Source organism: Lontra canadensis, unplaced genomic scaffold, assembly GCF_010015895.1.
Source record: "Lontra canadensis isolate GAN:19392208 unplaced genomic scaffold, GSC_riverotter_1.0 scaffold120, whole genome shotgun sequence".
Taxonomy (NCBI): Eukaryota; Metazoa; Chordata; class Mammalia; order Carnivora; family Mustelidae; genus Lontra; species Lontra canadensis.
In genome coordinates this window covers 507,157-530,799 of record NW_022631114.1, presented here as the reverse complement: position 1 = coordinate 530,799, position 23,643 = coordinate 507,157, and the positions used below count along the sequence as shown (strand labels likewise).

Sequence of the window (23,643 nt, the reverse complement as noted above, 5' to 3'; positions counted from 1 at the left end):
ATTTGGGATCTCTTCTGATTTGGCTAAAGCATATTTTCCTGGGGTTGTTGCCACCCTTTTAGTATTTTACTTGTTCCTTCATATACTCTTATCTGGACAAAATGACAAGGCGGAAAAATTCACCACAAAAAAAAGAACAAGAGGCAGTACCAAAGGCTAGGGACCTAATTAATACAGACATTGGTAATATGTCAGATCTAGAGTTCAGAATGACGATTCTCAAGGTTCTAGCTGGGCTTGAAAAAGGCATGGAAGATATTAGAGAAACCCTCTCCAGAGATATAAAAGCCCTTTCTGAAGAAATAAAAGAACTAAAATCTAATCAAGTTGAAATCAAAAAAGCTATTAATGAGGTGCAATCAAAAATGGAGGCTCTCACTGCTAGGATAAATGAGGCAGAAGAAAGAATTAGCGATATAGAAGACCAAATGACAGAGAATAAAGAAGCTGAGCAAAAGAGGGACAAACAGCTACTGGACCACGAGGGCAGAATTCGAGAGATAAGTGACACCATAAGACGAAACAACATTAGAATAATTGGGATTCCAGAAGAAGAAGAAAGAGAGAGGGGAGCAGAAGGTATATTGGAGAGAATTATTGGAGAGAATTTCCCTAATATGGCAAAGGGAACAAGCATCAAAATCCAGGAGGTTCAGAGAACCCCCCTCAAAATAGGTCCACACCCCGTCACCTAATAGTCAAATTTACAGGTCTTAGTGACAAAGAGAAAATCCTGAAAGCAGCCTGGGAAAAGAAGTCTGTAACATACAATGGTAAAAATATTAGATTGGCAGCAGACTTATCCACAGAGACCTGGCAGGCCAGAAAGAGCTGGCATGATATATTCAGAGTACTAAACGAGAAAAACATGCAGCCAAAAATACTATATCCAGCTAGGCTATCATTGAAAATAGAAGGAGAAATTAAAAGCTTCCAGGACAAACAAAAACTGAAAGAATTTGCAAACACCAAACCAGCTCTACAGGAAATATTGAAAGGGGTCCTCTAAGCAAAGAGAGAGCCTAAAAGTAGTATATCAGAAAGGAACAGAGACAATATACAATAACAGTCACCTTACAGACGATACAATGGCACTAAATTCATATCTCTCAATAGTTACCCTGAATGTTAATGGGCTAAATGCCCCAATCAAAAGACACAGGGTATCAGAATGGATAAAAAAACAAAACCCATCTATATGTTGCCTACAAGAAACTCATTTGAAACCCGAAGACACCTTCAGATTTAAAGTGAGGGGGTGGAAAAGAATTTACCATGCTAATGGACATCAGAAGAAAGCAGGAGTGGCAATCCTTATATCAGATCAATTAGATTTTAAGCCAAAGACTATAGTAAGAGATGAGGAAGGACACTAAATCATACTCAAAGGATCTGTCCAACAAGATGATCTAACAATTGTAAATATCTATGCCCCTAACGTGGGAGCAGCCAACTATATAAACCAATTAATAACAAAATCAAAGAAACACATCAACAATAATACAATAATAGTAGGGGACTTTAACACTCCCCTCACTGAAATGGACAGATCATCCAAGCAAAAGATCAACAAGGAAATAAAGGCCTTAAATGACACACTGGACCAGGTGGATATCACAGATCTATTCAGAACATTTCATCCCAAAGCAACAGAATACACATTCTTCTCTAGTGCCCATGGAACATTCTCCAGAATAGATCACATCCTCGGTCCTAAATCAGGTCTCAACCGGTATCAAAAGATTGGGATCATTCCCTGCATATTTTCAGACCACAATGCTCTGAAGCTAGAACTCAATCACAAGAGGAAATTTGGAAAGAACCCAAATACATGGAGACTAAACAGCATCCTTCTTCTAAAGAATGAATGGGTCAACCAGGAAATTAAAGTAGAATTGAAAAAATTCATGGAAACAAATGATAATGAAAATACAACGGTTCAAAATCTGTGGGACACAACAAAGGCAGTCCTGAGAGGAAAATATATAGCGGTACAAGCCTTTCTCAAGAAACAAGAAAGTTCTCAGGTACACAACCTAACCCTTCACCTAAAGGAGCTGGAGAAAGAACAAGAAAGAAACCCTAAACCCAGCAGGAGAAGAGAAATCATAAAGATCAGAGCAGAAATCAATGAAATAGAAACCAAAAAAACAATAGAACAAATCAACGAAACTAGGAGCTGGTTCTTTGAAAGAATTAATAAGATTGATAAACCCCTGGCCAGACTTCTCAAAAAGAAAAGAGAAAGGACCCAAATAAATAAAATCATGAATGAAAGAGGAGAGATCACAACTAACACCAAAGAAATACAGACAATCATAAGAACATATTATGAGCAACTCTATGCCAACAAATTTGACAATCTGGAAGAAATGGATGCATTCCTAGAGACATATAAACTACCACAACGGAACCAGGAAGAAATAGAAAGCCTGAACAGACCCATAACCAGTAAGGAGATTGAAACAGTCATCAAAAATCTCCAAACAAAAGCCCAGGGCCAGACGGCTTCCCGGGGGAATTCTACCAAACATTTAAGGAAGAACTAATTCCTATTCTCCTGAAACTGTTCCAAAAAATAGAAATGGAAGGAAAACTTCCAAACTCATTTTATGAGGCCAGCATCACCTTGATCCCAAAACCAGACAAGGATCCCATCAAAAAAGAGAACTACAGACCAATATCCTTGATGAACACAGATGCGAAAATTCTCACCAAAATACTAACCAATAGGATTCAACAGTACATTAAAAGGATTATTCACCACGACCAAGTGGGATTTATTCCAGGGCTGCAAGGTTGGTTCAACATCTGCAAATCAATCAATGTGATACAACACATTAATAAAAGAAAGAACAAGAACCATATGATACTCTCCATAGATGCTGAAAAAGCATTTGACAAAGTACAGCATCCCTTCCTGATCAAAACTCTTCAAAGTGTAGGGATAGAGGGCACATACCTCAATATTATCAAAGCCATCTATGAAAAACCCATCGCAAATATCATTCTCAATGGAGAAAAACTGAAAGCATTTCCGCTAAGGTCAGGAACACGGCAGGGATGTCCGTTATCACCACTGCTATTCAACATAGTACTAGAAGTCCTAGCCTCAGCAATCAGACAACAAAAAGAAATTAAAGGCAACCAAATCAGCAAAGAAGAAGTCAAACTATCACTCTTCGCAGATGATATGATACTATATGTGGAAAACCCAAAAGACTCCACTCCAAAACTGCTAGAACTGGTACAGGAATTCAGTAAAGTGTCAGGATATAAAATCAATGCACAGAAATCAGTTGCATTTCTCTATACCAACAACAAGACAGAAGAAAGAGAAATTAAGGAGTCAGTCCCATTTACAATTGCACCCAAAACTATAAGATACCTAGGAATAAACCTAACCAAAGAGGCTAAGAATCTATACCCAGAAAACTATAAAGTACTCATGAAAGAAATTGAGGAAGACACAAAGAAATGGAAAAATGTTCCATGCTCCTGGATTGGAAGAATAAATATTGTGAAAATGTCTATGCTACCTAAAGCAATCTACACATTTAATGCAATTCCTATCAAAGTACCATCCAGTTTTTTCAAAGAAGTGGTATAATCCTAAAATTTATATGGAACCAGAAAAGACCGCGAATAGCCAAAGGAATATTGAAAAAGAAAGCCAAAGTTGGTGGCATCACAATTCCGGACTTCAAGCTCTACTACAAAGCTGTCATCATCAAGACAGCATGGTACCGGCACAAAAACAGACACATAGATCAATGGGACAGAATAGAGAGCCCAGAAATAGACCCTCAACTTTATGGTCAACTAATCTTCGACAAAGCAGGAAAGAATATCCAATGGAAAAAAGACAGCCTCTTCAATAAATGGTGTTGGGAAAATTGGACAGCCACATGCAGAAAAATGAAATTGGATCATTTCCTTACACCACACACGAAAACAGACTCAAAATGGATGAAGGACCTCAATGTGAGTAAGGAATCCATCAAAATCCTTGAGGAGAACACAGGCAGCAACCTCTTCGACCTCAGCCGTAGCAACATCTTCCTAGGAACATCGCCAAAGGCAAGGGAAGCAAGGGCAAAAATGAACTATTGGGATTTTATCAAGATCAAAAGCTTTTGCACAGCAAAGGAAACAGTTAACAAAACCAAAAGACAGCTGACAGAATGGGAGAAGATATTTGCAAGTGACATATCAGATAAAGGGCTAGTGTCCAAAATCTATAAAGAACTTAGCAAACTCAACACCCAAAGAACAAATAATCCAATCAAGAAATGGGCAGAAGACATGAACAGACATTTCTGCAAAGAAGACATCCAGATGGCCAACAGACACATGAAAAAGTGCTCCATATCACTCGGCATCAGGGAAATACAAATCAAAACCACAATGAGATATCACCTCACACCAGTCAGAATGGCTAAAATTAACAAGTCAGGAAATGACAGATGCTGGCGAGGATGCGGAGAAAGGGGAACCCTCCTACATTGTTGGTGGGAATGCAATCTGGTGCAACCCCTCTGGAAAACAGCATGGAGGTTCCTCAAAATGTTGAAAAGAGAACTACCCTATGACCCAGCAATTGCACTGCTGGGTATTTACCCTAAAGATACAAACGTAGTGATCCGAAGGGGCACGTGCACCCGAATGTTTATAGCAGCAATGTCTACAATAGCCAAACTATGGAAAGAACCTAGATGTCCATCAACAGACGAATGGATCAAGAAGATGTGGTATATATACACAATGGAATACTATGCAGCCATCAAAAGAAATGAAATCTTGCCATTTGCGACGACGTGGATGGAACTAGAGGGTATCATGCTTAGCGAAATAAGTCAATCGGAGAAAGACAACTATCATATGATTTCCCTTATATTAGGGAGTGGAGATGCAACATGGGGGTTAAGGGGGTAGAAGAAGAGTAAATGAAGCAAGATGGGATTGGGAGGGAGATAAACCATAAGTGACTCTTAATCTCACAAAACAAACTGAGGGTTGCTGGGGGGAGGGGGGTTGGGGGGGTGGGGTTATTATGGACATTGAGGAGGGTATGTGCTATGGTGAGTGCTGTGAAGTGTGTAAACCTGGTGATTCACAGACCTGTACCCCTGGGGAAAAAAATATATGTTTATAAAAAATAAAATTAAAAAATAAAAAACAAACAAAACAAAACAAAACAAAACCAAAGTGAGAGTGGTTACGTTACTACCAGACAAAGCAGACTTCAGAGTAGAAGAAATAACCGGGATAAAAAGGGATATTGCATAAAAAAGAAGTCAACTCAACAAGAAAACGCATTATCCTAAACACACAGGCACCTAACAACAGAACTGCAGGACAGGAAGCCAAATAATAAAAATAGAAAGAGAAAGAGATAAACCCAAACTCAGAGCTAGAGACTTCCACACTCCTCTCTTAGTAACAGAGTAAACAAAAAACAGCAAGGACATAAAACTGAAAAATACCATGAAAATCTTGGATCTGGTATTTATAGGACTCTCGACCCAACCACAGAGTACAAGGTGTTTCTGAATGTGCATGGAACAGTATACACTTGATCATAAATAACCCTTAATGAAGTTTCAAAACCTGAAACTCTACAAAGTATGCTGACTAGAGTCGAATGAAAAATAACAACAGAAAGATAAGAAGGAAATCTCTAAGCACACTTCTAAGTAATTCGAGAGCAAAAGAGAGGACCTCAAGAAAAGTTAGAAAATACTTTCAACTAAAATACAACATATCAAAAGTTTTGGGATTAAATTAAAGCAAAACTTAAAAAATTTATAGCACTACAGGTCATTTTCAAAAAGAAGATCTAAAACCAACAACCTAAACTTCCCCCTTAACTTCATTAGAAAGGCAAAATAAACCAAAAGCAAAGCAGAAAGAAGCAAACAAAGACAGAAATCAATGAAACTGAAAAAAAAAAAAAATCAATGAAAACCAAAAGCTGGTATTTTGAAAAGGTCAATAAAATTCATAAACCACTAGCTGGTCTTAAGAGAGGCAGAGATAGAGAGGATATGAATTATCACAGACCCCCGATGCTGCACACATTAAAAGGAGAAGGAATTATCATGGACAATTCTAGAAATATAAATATTCCATCTCTAAAGAAAGATCCCAAGGATTCTATTTAAAACAAATGAACAAATAAACAAACAAAACAAAAAACCCCTCATAACAAGAGCTTCAGCGAGGTCAGAGGATACAAGGTCAACACATGAAAATCAATCACATTTCTGTATACTGACCATACACAACTGAAAACCAAAATTTTTTAAAAATTTATCACATACTTGGGCACAAATCTAATAAAACCTGTAAAGGATCTATATGCTGAAAACTAAAAAGCTCTGATGAAAAAAATCAAAGACACCGTATGTAAACTGAGAGATACACTATGTTCATGATCAAAAGTCTCGGTATAATAAAGGCAATTCTCTATAGATTAATCTATAGATTTAATGTGATGTCAGTCAAAATTCCAGCAGGATTTTTGTTTCTTGTAAATACAAGCTGATTATAAAGTTTATATGGAAAGGCAAAAGAACTAGAATATCCAGAAATAAGAATTTGAAAGAAGCATCCTACCCATTTAAAAAGAGTTATTGTAAATCTACAGTAACCAAAACAGGGTGGTGCTGGCCAAGGTATCAACATACAAATCAACAGAATAGAAGAGAGCCCAGAAGTAGAGCCACACAAATATGACCAATTATTTTTAAACAATGTTACTGATATAATTTGCGTGACATACTTCACCCATTAAAAACATTTAATTCGGGTGCCTGGGTGGCTCAGTGGGTAAAAGCCTCTGCCTTCGGCTCAGGTCATGATCTCAGGGTCCTGGGATCGAGGCCCGCATCGGGCTCTCCGCTCAGCGGGGAGCCTGCTTTCTCCTCTCTCTCTCTATGCCTGCCTCTCTGCATACTTGTGATCTCTCTCTCTCTGTTTCAAATAAATAAATAAAATCTTTAAAAAAAAAAAAAGCATTTAATTCAATGGTATCTAGGACAGTCACAGATATGTGCAGCTGTCACCAGAGCCGACTTTTTAGAACACTTTGGTCACCACAGAGAGAAACCCCATCCCCTCTGAGCATCACCCTCACAAGCCTACGCCCCCTCCCTGCCCTACACAATCACTAATCCTTTCTCGGTCTCAGATCTGCCTCTTCTGGACGCGTCATATAAATGGAATCATATAATATATGGTCTTTTGTGACTGGTTTCTTTCACTTAAGCTGTTTCCAAAGTCCGTCCATGTTGTGGCGTGTATCAGTAATTCATTCCTTTTCATGGCCAAATACAGCTACGTCCCATCATTTATCCATTCATCCATCCAACTATTTTGGATTATTTCTGCCACACCTAATTCAATTTTTTTTTTTTTTGCAACAGTACAAAACTACAGAGAGAGGATAGTCTCAACAACAAAATAATGCTGAAAAACTGGATATCCACAGGCAAAACAAACAAAAAACCAAAATCTCAACCTAAACTTTACACCTTAAAAATTAACTCAAAATGTATCATAAATCCAAAAATAAAAAACAAAAAAATATTTAGGAGAAAATAAGAGAAAAGCCTGTTACCTGGGGTTAAGGCAAAGGTTTCCTAAATAGGATGCCTAATGCATAATCAATAAAACTAAAGAAAAAAGCAAACTGGACTTCACCTAAATGAAAACTTTTGCTCTATAAGAGACACTTAAACTGAAAAGCCAAGCTAGACCGGGAGAAAATATTTGTACATCCCATATCCAACAAAGGACTTGTATCCAGACTGTATCATGAATTCTCATTGTACCTATTTCATCCAAGTATATGAAAACAAAGAACTCAATTTTAAAATAGGTAAAAAACGAGGACATTTTGCAAAGTGTGATATCTATCACTCTTAGAAATGTTCATTTTTTTAAAAGATCACATAGCATTCAAAATTACAGAATTTAAAATTTTCAAGTTACTTACTATAGAGCCACTCCTATGTGGCCTCTGAAGTAGGTCAAAAATCACTTGTCAGGTCAAGAAGCCACAAGTAAATGGTTGAAAGGTAAAGCTTTTTCTTTAAGATGTTATTTATTTATTTGACAGAGAGAGTGAGAAAGAGAGAAAGAATGAGTCTAAGCCAGGGGACCAGGAGACAGAGAAGCAGGCTCCCCGCCGTGCAGAGAGCCCGATGCGGGGATCGATCCCAGGACCCTGAGATCATGACCTGAGCCGAAGGCAGAGGCTTAACCCACTGAGCCACCCAGGTGCCCTGAAAGGTAAAACTTTTTACTCTAAAAGTAAGCATCATAACCCACGAACACACTAAGAACAGAATACTCCGCCTTCCAGACTGTCCGTCTCTTCTTTCTCCTGTACGCACCTGGTGATTGTACAAAGAAGTGAAAACAAAGTTAACCTGAGGCTCCAAGGGAAAGCCGAGGGCTCGCAGGATGCAGAATGACAGGACATGAAGAAACGCAGGGGCTGTTCCCATCATCCTCGCTCTCACGGTGCTTCCCAGTCACTGCCACCTCCCCCGACTGAGCAGCTCCTCATAACACACAAACTGTGCAGACAACTTCAACCAGAAGTGGGTATACGTTTTTGCTTCCCACTCTCTCTCTCATATAGTCAACCGTGGCAACCAGTTCTGGATTCTGGTTGCCCAGAATCCCAAAAGTGGTACCAGAATTGGTCAAAAGCGGTCTCCTCAGTCAAAACCACGATGAGATCCCGCCTCGCACCCATCAGGACGGCCACGACCAACAGACGGACAAGCGAGTGAGCATGCAGAGAACCTGGACCCGCGCACCGACTGGACGCTGACTGGGAAGTGGAACCGTGTGGCCGCTAAGGAGACAGTATGGTGGTTCTTCAAAACGTTAAACACAGAATTACCACGGGATCCAGCCACTCCACTTCTAGGTACGTAACCAAAAGGAGAACTAAATGCAGGGATGTGAGGAGCTGTTTGTACATTCGATGTTCAAAAGCAGCCTTACTAGGGTGCCTGGGTGGCTCAGTGGGTTAAAGCCTCTGCCTTCGGCTCAGGTCATGATCTCAGGGTCCTGGGATCGAGCCCTGAGTCGGTCTCTCTGCTCAGCGGGGAGCCTGCTTCCTCCTCTTCCTCCTCTCTCTCTCTCTGCCTCTCTGCCTACTTGTCATCTCTGTCTGTCAAATAAATAAATTAATTAATTAATTTTAAAAAAAAAAAAAAAGCAGGCTTACTCACACGGCCAAAAAGTGGAAGCAGCCCGAGTCCCCCACGGTGACTGCGCAAACTTACACGTACCATGGGGTATTCGCCGCAAAAAGGAAGCCAAGTCTGACCCACGCTCCAGTGTGGATGAACCGTGAAGACATGACAGTTTGTGACGTAAGCCCAGTGTGAGGTGACAAACACACATGACCGCACGGATCTGAGGTCCCTAGAACAGTCGATTCACAGCGACAGAAAGTTCAAAGGGGTCGCCAGGGGCTGGGGAAGCAGGGGATGAGGACCCAGCCAGCACCCGGCAGGTACAGGGGCTCAGTCTGGCACGACAAGAAGTTCTGGGGACGGACGGCGGTGATGCAAATGTACAACAGGAACGGCACCAACTGGACACTTAGAAACGGGTCAAGTGTCCATTTCAGGTTACGTGTATTTTGCCACAATTTAAAAAAATTAAAGCTACCTCAGGAAGGAAAGGTCAAGTGGAGCATTTCCACAAACATAAAAATAAGCAGCACAGTTATTCTGAGGTTTGAAAAAAGGACGGTTAGAACAGCATTTTACAAAAGCTCCTCGTTTATGCGTCTCACGGATGCACCAAAAGGAGCATCACAACCCGAGTCGGAGCCGATTAGATTCACAGATCGGGCTGGAGGCGAACGGCCACAGGCCCGCTCTCACCCCAGCTCCATGCGCACCCTCGGGCTCCCCCACAAGCCTGCGACAGCCCCCCAGTCTGCCCACTAATTGTCCTTCCCAGGCGAATGTGCTCCCCCCTCCCTCGGCTCCCTCTTTTGCTCAGAAAACACCACCGTTAGAAGGGGACGGCCGCTGCCGCGCTGGCCTCTGCCCACCCACCCACATGTGGCCCCCTCAGCACCCCGTCGAAGGCAGGCCCTCTGCCGGTACCCCGGACCCCAAGCACTTTCACCTCCTCTCAGCCACTGGAAGCAGACGTCCCCTCCTCACATCTTCAAAACAACCCTCCACCAAATCGTTTCTATCGGCACAAAACACCGCTATTTTCTCCCCCAAAGGAAATAAAACTTCTCCCGTCCCACAGCAGCAGTCCCGTCTCTGCTCCCCCCCACACAACACCCCTTCAAAGACCTGCCCAGACTCCAAACCTCCTTGCCACCCCTGAGCTGCCCCCCACCACCCAAAACGTTCTGTCAAGGTGACCCCCCCATTTCCATGTTGCCAAAACCAACAGTCACTCTCGGCTCACCAGCAGTGTCTGGTGCCATTACCACTCCTTTCGTCTGGCTTCCAGAACAGTACATTCTCCCAGTTTTTCTCTTCTCGTGCTGTAGTGAATTCCTCCCGAGTGTCCTCCGCCAGTTCCTCCCCAACCCCCTAGACACGGGTGCTCCCCACGCACCTGGACCTCTTCTCCGTCTACACTGGCTCCCTTGGTGTTCTCATCCAGAGTTGTGGCTTTAAATACCATTGCTAGGCTAGGACCCCCAAATCTGTATTTCCAACCCATGCTTCTCCCTGCGCTCCAGACTCAGCCAAACCGGCTCACCGGCTCTACCAGAACACCTAACGGGTGCCCTGCACTTAATCTCCCCGAAGCTGAACTGCCCATCTTTACCCCAAAACCTTCTCCGAATCCAGTCCTTCTCGCCTCCGTTAAAGGCAATTCCCATCTGTCCACCTTCTCCAAAAGCTGAGTGACCTCTGGGTTCTCTCTTGTCCTCAAAGCCCACATCCAAACCCATCAGCAAGTCCTGCTGGCCAAACCGTCCAAACACAAAGTCCTAGCGCCACTCAGCGCAGCACACCCACGGCTAGTAGTCATGCAGGCCTAGGAGCGCGTCTCCACGGCCCGGCTCCTGCCCGGCTCCCGCCCGGCTGGTGCTCTCTCAACACCAGGGCCGTCTTCTACTCAACTCAGAGCTCAGCAACCCCCAGCTCCAAGGCCTAGGAAGAGCCGCACCTTAAACTGGCCCAGGGAGGGAGTGACCCCACTTCCACTTAACTGACCCCACTTCCCTCTCAAAGCTCAAGTCCCAGTATTCTTCCCTTGATGCGTCCTGACTCCTCCCCGGCAGCCAGCTCCCCCGTCGCGCCCCACTCACTGGGCACTCTCCCGGGGGTGTGCGCAGGGCTCCGTCCCTCAGCAGTTGCAGTCTTTGCTTGACAGGCTGTTCCCTTCACAGTGAGGTCTTCCTCCACCAGTCAGTGTACCTGTAACCCTCCACCCCCACCCCACCCAGCGCGTCCCGCCCCTTCCCTACCTTGTCTTCCCCCAACACCTGCCCAACTACCATATACTGTACAGTCCCTGCTCACCATCCCTCTGCCAACCGCACGCCTGTGCCCTCCAATACAGGCAATCTCGACAAGGACAGGGATCTCCTCTATCTTTCCACGCGGACACCCTAGTGCTCAACACAGTGCCTGGCACACAGACTATCAGCACTTCTTCGCTGAACGAATTCCCCAGCCCCAGCTCAAAGGCTCTTCACAGTGACCCCCCATTAAGACGGAAATAAGTTCAAACCTTGGGGATCAGCACAGTAACTGGTGCAGGCTAAGGGGAAGAGAAGGGGAAAAGGCCTCTGGACAGACACTCCGCACACCCAGCCTCTTCCTCCCACGGCTCTTCTCCCCACGTGCCCCCAGGCTGTTCCAAGGTGAATAGGTTCAGGAAAAAAAGGAGGACAAAGGAAAATGACAATAGTTGTACTCAGCAGGACATAGGAAAGACAAGATGTTGAAGCTGCTGTGGGAACGTGGGGATTTACTATGAGCTCTCCATTTTTCTATATATTTAATGATTTCCATAATAAAATACCGAAAATTAAAAGAATTTCAAACACAACAAGGCAAAGTTGCCCCAAACAGCTGCATACTGCCGAACCTCAATGGATTTCTGACTTTACCTGGTACGTCTTCACTGACCCTGGAACTGGTAATTAATTCCCAGACTGCTTCCTCATTTATAATAGGGAAATAACTAGTCACTCTTTTCCTCTTCTCTCATCAAAGACATCTTTCAGGATGAAGAACTCTTACAGATAATTAAGTGTGACATGGTTTACCAGTCACACCAACACCAACAGCTATCAAAATTAAACAGGTCCGTCCTTGGCTCTTATTTGGGGACATAAAAAGGCCTGCATGAGGTGCTAGAGGAACTCTTGGGTTTTGCTGCTGCTAAGAATAACATGTGTACATACTTTGGAACTGAAAGCTGGAAAAACAATTTTAATTATCTTATAAAGCTGAATACGCACAGACCCTAGGAACCAACACATGTGCTGGAGAGACGCACACCCGGGCCCCGAAGACACGCAGACAAGTGTTCGTGGCAGCACACTCCGTCACAGTAATGAATTACAATACCAAGTCCAACACCAGGGAAAAATGTGGTGTCTTCATGCAAAGGGAGATTATACAACAGGGAAAATAAGGAAGTCGAAGAAAGGACGTGCATGAATCTTAGAAACATGTGACAGTGAGAAAAGACTTCCCACAGTGAAGTAAGTTTTCTACAGAGCTCAAGAGCAGGAAAACAAGACACTACATTGTTGAGGAGTATCAACAGATAAAGCAAAACCATTTTTTAAAGTGCACAGACGTAAAAAAGACAAAAGTCAAAATAAGGAAGCAAAAGGAGGGAACTGAGGAGTAACAGGTAATTTGCTCTTAGGCTGCATAATACGTTCATGGGTATTTGATTATTTGGCATCATAACGTATGTATAACCATCACACACTCGTGTGTGTGTGTGTGTGTGTGTGTGTAATATCACAATTTCCAAAGGGCACTGATGACCCAGTCCTGCTCTTGAAAAAACTAACCCTAGTAAAAATAGTCAAAGCATGTCAAATGAACCCATATTTATGCCCTTAAGGAGACGAAAACCTTACGAAAAGTGACTGTTACATGTACAGCATTGGGTTCCACTGCCATTTTTAAAAATATCAGAATCTGGAAACTGGCTTGAACATTTCCTAAGCCTATATTAAAATAGAATCCCATCAGTGTTATCCTCAGGGCAAGCCTAATACTGATGCTTCCCTAGGGTTCTCAAACAGCAGGTTTCTAGAATTCCAAGTGGGGGGGGGGGGACAGGATTGGGAGTCAAGTCTCTTCACTGAAGAGTGTCTCTGGTGTCTGTGGTTTTCTGCTACTGTCGCACATGAGTCTCAGTTTAAGGAGAGAACAAAGAGCTCAACACTTCCACCGCTCTACTTTCCGCAGGAAGTACATGCCACGTAAGAGGGGCTCAGAGACGAACGTACTCGAAAACAAGTCGTCGGGAAATGATACTATCGTTGTGTTTGAGCTTACGCTCTGCACGTCTAGCAGAGTGGCCATTAGAAATGGATCCTGCTTAACCATACATGAAATAGGGAGCAGCTTCATGTCTGGAAATTAATGAGTGAGCGTAAATGAAAAAAAAAACAAACAAAAGCAAATAAAATCTCATTCCACAACAACAGTAACCAGCGACCATACACGCTAGACGCCAGTTCCGTGAGCCTGCGCCATGGTCTCCCCAGCACCACCAGGGGACACTCGGTCAATGTTTGCGGAACGTGTGGGGGAATCCTTTGATTTAAAAGGTCAGGAATTTCCTCGTTCTAACCACCAACCATGCACCAAGCAAGACACCGACAGAAACTGCGTGTCCTCACCATCTCGGGCACCGGAACCTGTCAACATGCAAGTGCGCAGTAGTTTCAACAGCAACTGGAGGCATCTGTCGGCTCTCAGCACGGGCATGTAGGCATTGGTGCCCAACTTCAGAAGGGAGTCCAGGAGAGGGTCTAAGAATATCCTTAATACATTCTGTGTTCTCCTCTTTTCACTAGGTATTAAAAAACATGCCCAAATCAAGCATTGCAAAAGCATGAAGAAATTACTTTCCATCTCTAACTCGTGGAACTGGGGAGCTACTGGATGCGATTGGACAGACTTGGTCGCACGGATGCTGCGGACACCTGGTGCCTATTAGGACCAATCTGCCCTCCAGCTCCTCGCTGACCTCGCAGTCTAGGCTTTCTTGGTAGATTCTCTGTGTGCTCACGAAGGAAGCACAGGGAATAACATATCATACTCCACTCCAGGCACAAGTAGGAAGGAAATCCGATACCCAATTTATTTGTAAATTAAAGTGCTGAGACCCTGATATCATAATTAAAAAAAACAAAAAAAACAAAATGTGTACTAGTCAAGGAAATGAGATGCTAACAAAAAATAAAATTAAGGGTTTATAAAAAACCAACATAACCAACTTTCATACTGAAATTCTGTCTACAGAAGAGATTTGATGTTAATCAAATCAACCACATATGCAAATACACTAGCAAATGACACTGCTTCTTGCAACAATTATACTCTGGTGAGAACTGATCTGTGCACATTCTTGAAATATGAATGAATTTAATCTTTATTACATTAAAAAAATTATACAGTTTACAAAGGGGTCAAATTCCTGAATTTCTTTACCTAATCTTATGCTAGAATCTTATAACCTATTCTTTTAATATTCTTTTATAAGGGGCGCCTGGGTGGCTCAATGGGTTAAGCCTCTGCCTTCGGCTCAGGTCATGGTCTCAGGGTCCTGGCATCCAGCCCCACATCGGGCTCTCTGCTCAGCAGGGAGCCTGCTTCTCCCTCTCTCTCTGCCTGCTTCTCTGCCTATTTGTGATCTCTGTCAAATAAATAAAATCTTTTAAAAAAATATTCTTTTATAAAACCAGTGATTAGTACATATAGTTTTCTCTAACAGTTGAACTTTCCTCAAAAGACTAACAAGTCCCTATTCCTACCAATTTATTATTAATTTTAGACATTTCTCTAGCATACCGCCAGTGCTCTGGTTTCTCCCTTTCATACACTATGATCAATTCCACACCCATCATAGAAAAGTCTGAACAGGGACCATACATCTGATTAGGCTTTTTTTTTTAAAAAAAAAAGAAAAAAAAAAAGATTTCTTTCCAAGTTTTGAAACACTTACATGTACTGCGTCTTCATTCCTTCCACATCTACAGCCAGCAAGACCATCATAGCAACGAGTTTGGCTTCAAGCCAGTCAGGCATAAAGCAGTCTTCTCCTGCTGAAATAACGAGAGTTGAGGTTTGTAAAGCATTAACAAAATCCTTCAAAGATGATGTTTCAAGACGGAAACAGCTACAGGAGCAGACCTTATCAATATCAAATCAGAAGCATGGAGGTGTGCAGAAGCACACTCCTGGACATAGCTCACCGTTCCCAGGACCGCGGTAGTGAGCAGTATAAAATGGCACAATGGGGGTGTGCACTAGGAGGCCGTGCCCTCATCTGTCTGGGGAATAAGAGAAAGTGCCCTGAGGAAGGACAACCGGGCTGAGCACGAAGGCTGGGAAAGAGTAGAGCAGGTGAAGGGCGGCAAGGCTTCCCCAAAGAAGGCAGAAGACGCCAAAGGTCCTCTGGAGAACGGGGACGCCATGTTCCAGGGGACAGAAGGATGCCCGTGCAGCAGGGCACGGGCGTGGGAGGGAGTGCCAGAGTCGAGGTGACACAGACACTCGGAAGAGCCCAGGTGACGTAGCGGGCCATGCAGAGAATTCCTGTCTGACCCTACAGGCTAGGGGAAGCCACTTCAGGTTCAAGTGAAGGCTCAGCGAAGAAAAGGGAACATCTGTAGATCCAAATTAGTAGTTTAAAAAGACTTCTCCGGGTACAATGCAGAAGAGGGACTGTACAGGAAGAGGAGGTTCGAGGTGACGCATTAAGAGGCAAGTCTAGTTATTCCAGTTGAGAAAGGAAAATTGCCTAAAATGTAATAAGCAGCAGGAGGATGGAAAGGGTACGGGCCCAAAGGCTCTGGAGCCTCGGACCCGTGTCTGAGGCCCAGTCCTGTGCTACTTTGCTGTGGGACCCTGAGACAAGGGCTTATCCTCTCACAAAGCGTAGGTCTGCGCTGTAACTAACATAACATTATGCATCAGCTACACTCAAAGAAAACAGAACAAAAACCTCAAAAGCAACAAAAAAAGAAAGTTTAGGTCATCTTCTGTGAAATAAAACTAATAAAACCTATGACTCTCCTTGGGTTTATTATAAAAATTAAATTTACTCAAAAGTTTCTAGAGTAAGTTTTGGAAGACAGAACATGGTTAACAGATAGCATGAGTATTTTACCATCTCTAAAAGCCAATTAAACAAAAATAAGCCATGAACGGATTTCTTTTTCATTCATGGTGTATTATTATAGCAAGATCACACCTTTCACCTCGATTCCCAAGAAAAATTTAGGTAAGAGATCTAGTTTTCCAGCTCAGTAATTTAAATACTTGAACCATTTTCTTAAATATGCTAATATATTTTGGGGGTAATTTCATATATTTTAACATAAATTTAATGGAATACTACAGAAGACAAACCCAGTTAAAAAACACAACAAAAGGATGTTATAGATTATTTTTTAAATGCTATAAAAGCCACTTTAGTTGCCATCAGTAAAAAAATCTACTCATATATTTTTTTTAAAATCCCAGTGTTGGTGTTATCCCAGAAAATGGAGTAGGCAAAACCTGTTAAGTGTTGTAAAGACGAGTTATTAAAACTTGTTCTTGGGAACATTTTTACTCACATTACTGCTTCCTACCACACACTTATACGATGTCCTTCATAGGCACAGACTAAGACGCGGTCATTCACGGGCTGTCCTGCAAGCAGACACCCTGGCCATCGCAGGAGCTGGCGGGGAGGGGGTGCCGCTCCGGTCGTGCTCCCATGGCATGGCAGCAGGGAGCCCCAGACTCAAGTACAACACGTGTGGGAATGACCAGCACACACAGCGGGTCCTCAACGTGGCTAACGCGACGGTTCTCACTTCCTTCAGCAAAGCACAGCAGCGTTCTAGAAACATGGAGCCTGCTCGACATCCTAGGCTACTGCTCACCTTGGATACTGCAAGGGAAGGTTATCGATCTGAAGTGGAGTGGAGTTTTAATGGAGTTTTAATGACTTCTGCTGTCAAGGGATGCCACCGGTCCGGTCCAGAACAACAGGGCGCCTTGCTCCTCCAGTGTAAGCCAAGCCCTGCAGGTACACCTGACATGGGGTGCTCCCTGAGGACCTGGCCACCACATGAAGCAAGTCCACGCTACAGAGTGTGGCTCTCAAACCCGCGCCTGGTGCGGAATCCTCTGGAGGCTTCGTCAGTACAGAGGGTAAACGCCACCCCCCTCCCTGAGTCTGATTCAACAGGCCTGGCACAGAGCTGGAGGACTTGTTTTCTAAAGAGTATCCAGGTGATGCTGGTGTTGCTGGTCTAGAAACCATACTCTGCAAACCACTGAGGGGGAATTCCCCATTTCGCTCACCGAAGCTAGAGAAGTGGAGGCAACAACGGTTTTAAAGAGACAAAAGAATCGTTGGCTCTGACTGATCACCTGAATGCATTTTAGCCCCGAATCATGGTCAAATCTTGCTACCATGAAGTTCAAACACCAAGTGTAATTCTAGAAAATGCAAACTAGTCTGTGATGTTGGAGAGCATACAGGGCTTGTCTGGGGTGTGGAGGAAAGGTAAAGTGGAGGGAAGGATTAAAAAAAGTCGTGAAAACACTTTTGAGCCTGACAGGATAGGTGCGTTACGTCACCATGCTGGTGGGTTTCGACAGACGTAGGTCCAAACCCATCACACGTGCAGCTTAAACATGTACAGTGTGATGCAAGTCAATCATACCTCAACGCTGTTTTTAAAACGTGTTGTACAACTGCAATATACTACTTCAGAGCTAGTCTGTGTCTCTAAAAAAAAAAAAAATGTAACCAAGAAATCTAAAGATTTTATTTATTCATTTGACGCACAGAGAGAGATCACAAGTAGGCAGAGAGAGAGGAGGAAGCAGGCTCCCCGCTGAGCAGAGAGCCCAATGCGGGGCTCCATCCCAGGACCCTGAGACCATGACCTGAGCCAAAGGTAGAGGCTTTAACCCACTGAGCCACCCAGGCGCCCTCTTGATTACATTTTAAGTAGGCATATCATTTAACTACAAATGTCCTTTCCATGGGACCGCTTGATTTAAGTATACATTTCTTCAAATGTATTTCCCTCCCTGGTTAATCTTAGCACATCCAAGGTCTGACCAGCCTTCAGGGCTATTTCCAAACTATGTTTCACTTTCCGTGATTCAGAAAGCCTGCCCCGAAAGGTCTTCAGCATGTTTGTTCACAGGTGATGCTCGTTGTGTTGTTTTGCTGCTATTCCTTTGTTCTGTTGTCTTGGGTACCAGGCGTCCAACAGGGTGTGTGTATGTGCCCCATATCCCCCTTGCCACCTACCATTCCTTCTTGGCTCCATGCAACAGACAGAGGACAGATACATAAATACACAGACAGACGCCTCCCTACTTTCAGCTCCCTGGATGCAAGTTCATGCAAGCCTTGTGGGACACTCCTTCCCGCTTTTCACCTTCATTTCTGCCCAGTGGTCAGATGTCACCCATAGGGTGACCTCCCTCTACTTCTGCTGGTCTACCCATGCCAAGCAGGCACTGCTTACAGAGGTTCCCCACCCTGGTGCTTATTACGTCTTTTGAGGCACTGTGCTAAGATCATCTGCTTACCCATCAACCTCCTTGCTAGACGATGCTCTCTCTGAGGGCAGGAGATACAGTTTTTATCTCTGTGACTCCGTGCCCAGCTCTTAGAAAACACTCGATATACGTCTGCGGAATCGACAGTGCAAAATCTATCTGCACCAACTATGCCAAAACCCAGAGAAAAAGCTACTTTACATGTAGAACCTGATTGAAAATAGTGCTTTGGCCACTAAGTCCCTATATAAGAACAAAACTGAAAAAACTACTTTTATGTTCAGAAACTCAAGCTGAATTTTGTTTGGTTGGAACTTTTTTTTTTTTTTTTTTTTTTTTTTTTTTTTATATTTTTATTTATTTGACAGACAGATCACAAGTAGGCAGAGAGGCAGGCAGAGAGAGGAGGAGGCAGGCTCCCCGCTGAGCAGAGAGCCCAATGTGAGGCTCGATCCCAGGACCCCGGGATCGTGACCCGAGCCGAAGGCAGAGGCTTTAACCACTGAGCCACCCAGGCGCCCCTGGTTGGAACTTATTAACTTGCTCTGAAAACTGCCCCAGTAATTGCTAATTAAATTTTATAAAGGCACTCGGCCAAGGGCATTAAAAGTCAAACAAAAATATTAAAACACACACAAACACCTCTTTTGCACCTAAAATCAAGTTTTAATTTTTTTAAAAATTTAGAATAGTCTATTAAACCATGTATTTTAAGTCCTAGAAATATTACAGAAAAATTCTAAAAATATTGTTTCATATGATTTTGAATATTTACTCAGCTCTGATGCTGATATACTCTAAATTATAAAACAAGTTCTGAAGACATTTTAGGGACTTTAATGTATGTTTAGTCTAGTAGGGATGAAAATTTATTTACTTCTATAGGCCTAACAAAAGAATCCTCCCAAGTAACAGCACAGAGAATTTATTAGAGGGGGAATAAAACACGAAAGAGAAATGTTCTAAGAAGGAAAAACAGATAAACTCATTTATTTCAGAAGAATAATCATCTGATCATTTAAAGCCTATTCTAGGATCAGGTTAGAGAAATCAGTACATGAAAATGACTCGGTCTGAGACAAAGCCGGGAAATTTAAGACATGTTAAATATAAAGATGCAATTTACCCAAATTATCAACTAAGGGCTTTAATGAAGAAGAAGCATTAGAAATGAAAAAAGAACCCTAATTAATGAATCTGCTAATAGTTCTTCCCTCAGTGCGGTCTTACCCATTTCCCTAAAGAAGCTGGAAAATGGATCTTGACTGAGTACCTGGTAAAAAGAAAAAAAACCATCCTTTCAAATGTAATTTTTCTCTAAAACTACTTTTCACATGAGTTCATACTACATGTGATGTTCTGAAAACAAACACACAAAAGATGCAGTGATTTATCTACAAATACTTCCACTTACAGAGGCTTTACGAACACATCGGTGGTGTCTAGCCCGTGAGGATTCACTAATCATAGAATCAGTTTGTCCAATTCCTATTCTGGCAACTTACTAGTTTCTTAAAACATACAGAAGTAGTTTAAAATCTCAAGTCCTAGACCAGATGAAGTCCAAGTTAGGAAACATGTTTTTACATTCCGTTTCTTTACATTACTTGGCTGAAAGTACGAGTTTGGGATCAGAAAGTCGGCACATATTTGGTTAAACTTATATCTGGATTGGAAAAACTAGTTAAAAGTTCTTTGGAAGTAATTTGGTGATGTGAATCATATAAATGACTTCAGACTTACTTTCCCCAGCAGGTAACATAATATACTCTTGAACTAGGTTCTTCACGTAAGCATTTAAAGACGGTGTCTCGGGAAGTCCAGTGGGACTACAGGCTGAGGCTTGCCCAAAACAGCTTTCATTAACACGCAGCCAATCACAGAGCTAGGAAAGAAAAGAGTCATTACTTTATTTTAAAAACCTAACTGAGCAAAGGGTTTCTGATTTCCCTAAGTCAAGTTTCTTTCCTCCAAGATAAACTGAATTTAAATATCTGAACACAACAGGGGCACCTGCGGGGCTCAGTCACATAAGCATCTGACTTCAGCTCAGATCATGGTCTCAGGGTCCTGGGGTAGAGTCCCGGGTCAGGCTTCCTGCTCATCGAGGAGTGTGCTTGTCCCTCTGTCCCTCCCCCTGCTCGGGGTAGAGTCCCGGGTCAGGCTTCCTGCTCATCGAGGAGTGTGCTTGTCCCTCTGTCCCTCCCCCTGCTCGTGCCCCGCCCCCTCAAATAAATAAAATCTTTAAAAAAAAAAAAAAAAACTCAACACAACAAAGTAATAGAACATTTAGTCACGACTGAATTCTACAGAGAGTGCAGACAGAAAAAAAATGTGTATCCGTATATATACATGTGCGCGTATCTATACATGAATATATATATATATATATAAACTTCATTTACAGGCAAGAATTTTTAAAGTACCTAATATATAGTGCACATTTTGGTAAGGTTTTCTAAAGAACATCTCTGTGAAAAATGACACATTATGTAAACCAAATTACAACTGTAAATTAAAATAAAGTTGAAATTCATTCCTGCTTCCTATACTAAAACAAGGTATGTTTGTTTTTCTATTAGTTATAATTAAAGTTTCTACCCTCCTCACAAGTGTACTTTCTATCACATGTGCATTTTTTAAAACATATTAACTTAAAAGAGGAATACTAGTCCTTCTTCGTTCTTTTTTAAAAAATTTGCAAATCTAAAAGTCACAGAATTCATCTTTGATCACAAGCAATAGTGAATTTTGTTTTGAAATTGAATTATGTTCTCAGTTTTTTTTTTAAGATTTTATTTATTTATTTGACATAGAGAGATCACAAGTAGGCAGAGAGGCAGGCAGAGAGAGATGGAGAAGCAGGCTCCCTGCTGAGCAGAGACACTGATGTGGGGCTCGATCCCAGGACCCTGGGATCTTGACCTGAGCAGAGGCTTTAACCCACTGAGCCACCCAGGCGCCCCCTCAGTTTTCTTTTTACAGCATATCTCTTACTTTACAAATTCAACATATGAATTTAAATATGAAGCAAATAACTATGAAGTAAGTCTTTCTAAAAAGTAAGAATTTTTTTAAAAAGTATCCCTTGCATTGGGGTTCACCAAAATTACATACAAGGAGACAATAATGCATCACTTGACCAGAGACAAACCTGACGAACAAACGAATCCGTTAAGACTAAAACTGACATCCCATCGCTGCCAACGAACGAGTAGTTCAGTAACAGTAAAGAAGCTGCTCCGTGTAGGTCTTTACCAAGTCGGGTCGTTATAAAATCTAACAGTGAGGCCAGCCAGGAGACTGATCTTTCGACAGAATAGACTTTTTCTTTGTTATTTCTGTCAAACTGGCCACACTACATTTCTTAACTATTGCTATGAAACGCCTGAGGTTTTACAAATCTTGCATTTCCCACAAGCACTGTCCTATTATAACAAAACTGACCAGTAAACTCAAATTCATACTTGCTGCTTCTATCAAATCTGTCCCAGGATTCAGAATGTTTTCTCTCCAAAGAGTTTTCATGTCAAAATTATGGATTAAAATGGCATTTACCTCGCAGTCTCTGGGAGACAGGTTCCCTTGATTTCCCATTAAAATGCAAATCTCAAAAGTTTATTTGCATTTTGCCAAGACAATGAGAAGATGCCACAGACTGGGGGGAAATATTTGTAAAAGACACATATCTGGAAAAGGATTGGTCTCCTAAATATACAAAGAACTCTTAAAACTTAACATTAAGAAAACATTCAATCTGATTTTTAAAAATGGGCAAAAGATAAAAACAAACACCTCACCAAAGAACACATACAAAGAGCAAAGAGCATATGAAAAGATGCTCAATGTCACAGGTCCCTACAAGCTACCACTACACACCTCACAGGACGGCTAAAGTCCACATCACAGACAGCACCAAAAGCTGACAAGGACACGGGGCAACAGGAAAACTCCTTCACTGCTGTGGGAATGCAAAATGGTTCTCCCACTTTGGAAGACAATTTGGTAGCTCCTTAAAAAACTGAAAATTTTCTTAACATCTAATCCAGGAACTGTGCCCCTTAGTATTTATTCAAATGAGTTGAAAGTTTATAACCATACAAGAACCCACATGTGCATGTTTATAGCAGCCTTATTCATAATTAATAGAATTTAAAAACAACCAAGATGTCCTTCAGGAGGTAAATGAACAAACAGTGGTACATCAGACAACGGGATGTTATTCAGGGATAAAAAGACATGAGCTATCAGGCCATGAAAAGCCGTGGAAGAACCTTAAATGTGTATTTCTTAGTGAAAGAAGTTAATCCAAAAACGCTTCATAGTGTAAGATTCCAACTATACCACATCCTGGAAAAGGCAAAACCATGGACACAGAGAAAACATCAGGGGTTGCCAAGGGTTGGGGGGCGGGTGTGGCATGAGAGAAGAGACGGACAAAATGGTGGAACATGGGGGATTTTTAGGGCAGTGAAACTAACCAGTGTGATATTATAATGGTGAGTACATGTTATTATATGTTTGTCAAAGTCCATAGAATATACAACAAAAAGAGTGAACTCAAATGTAAACTATGGACATTACTTATCATGTATCAATATCGGCTCATCAATCATTAGTACAAGATTTTAATAACAGAAGCGGTGAGGAGGTGTGTGGGAACTCCCTGTACTTCCTGTTCAACTTTTCTGTGAACCTAAAACTGCTCTGAAAAATAAAGTCTGTTAATTTAAAAACTTACTTAGCTGGAGCTAGATGAAATTGCCATTTCCTTAGGTTAAAAGGGACTATCAATGATCTTACATGATTCAACATATAGAGATTTACACAATAATGAGTACACCACTACACTGCAAGT

At 42.2% G+C, this 23,643-nt stretch overlaps 1 protein-coding gene across 2 annotated transcripts in view; it reads right to left on the bottom strand.

Moving 5' to 3' along the window:
- The window catches only part of TARBP1 (TAR (HIV-1) RNA binding protein 1), a 90,835-nt gene that overhangs the window by 47,105 nt on the left and 20,087 nt on the right, over positions 1-23,643 (bottom strand). Inside the window, exons 10-12 of one of the 2 annotated variants that reach the window (XM_032841142.1) lie at positions 20,529-20,670; positions 15,214-15,313; positions 13,886-14,058 (exon numbers count right to left, since the gene is read on the bottom strand). In XM_032841142.1, coding sequence (XP_032697033.1) covers positions 13,886-14,058; positions 15,214-15,313; positions 20,529-20,670 — 415 coding nt within the window. The remainder of the gene's footprint in view (positions 1-13,885; positions 14,059-15,213; positions 15,314-20,528; positions 20,671-23,643) is intronic. The other variant, XM_032841143.1, reaches the window with a different exon arrangement.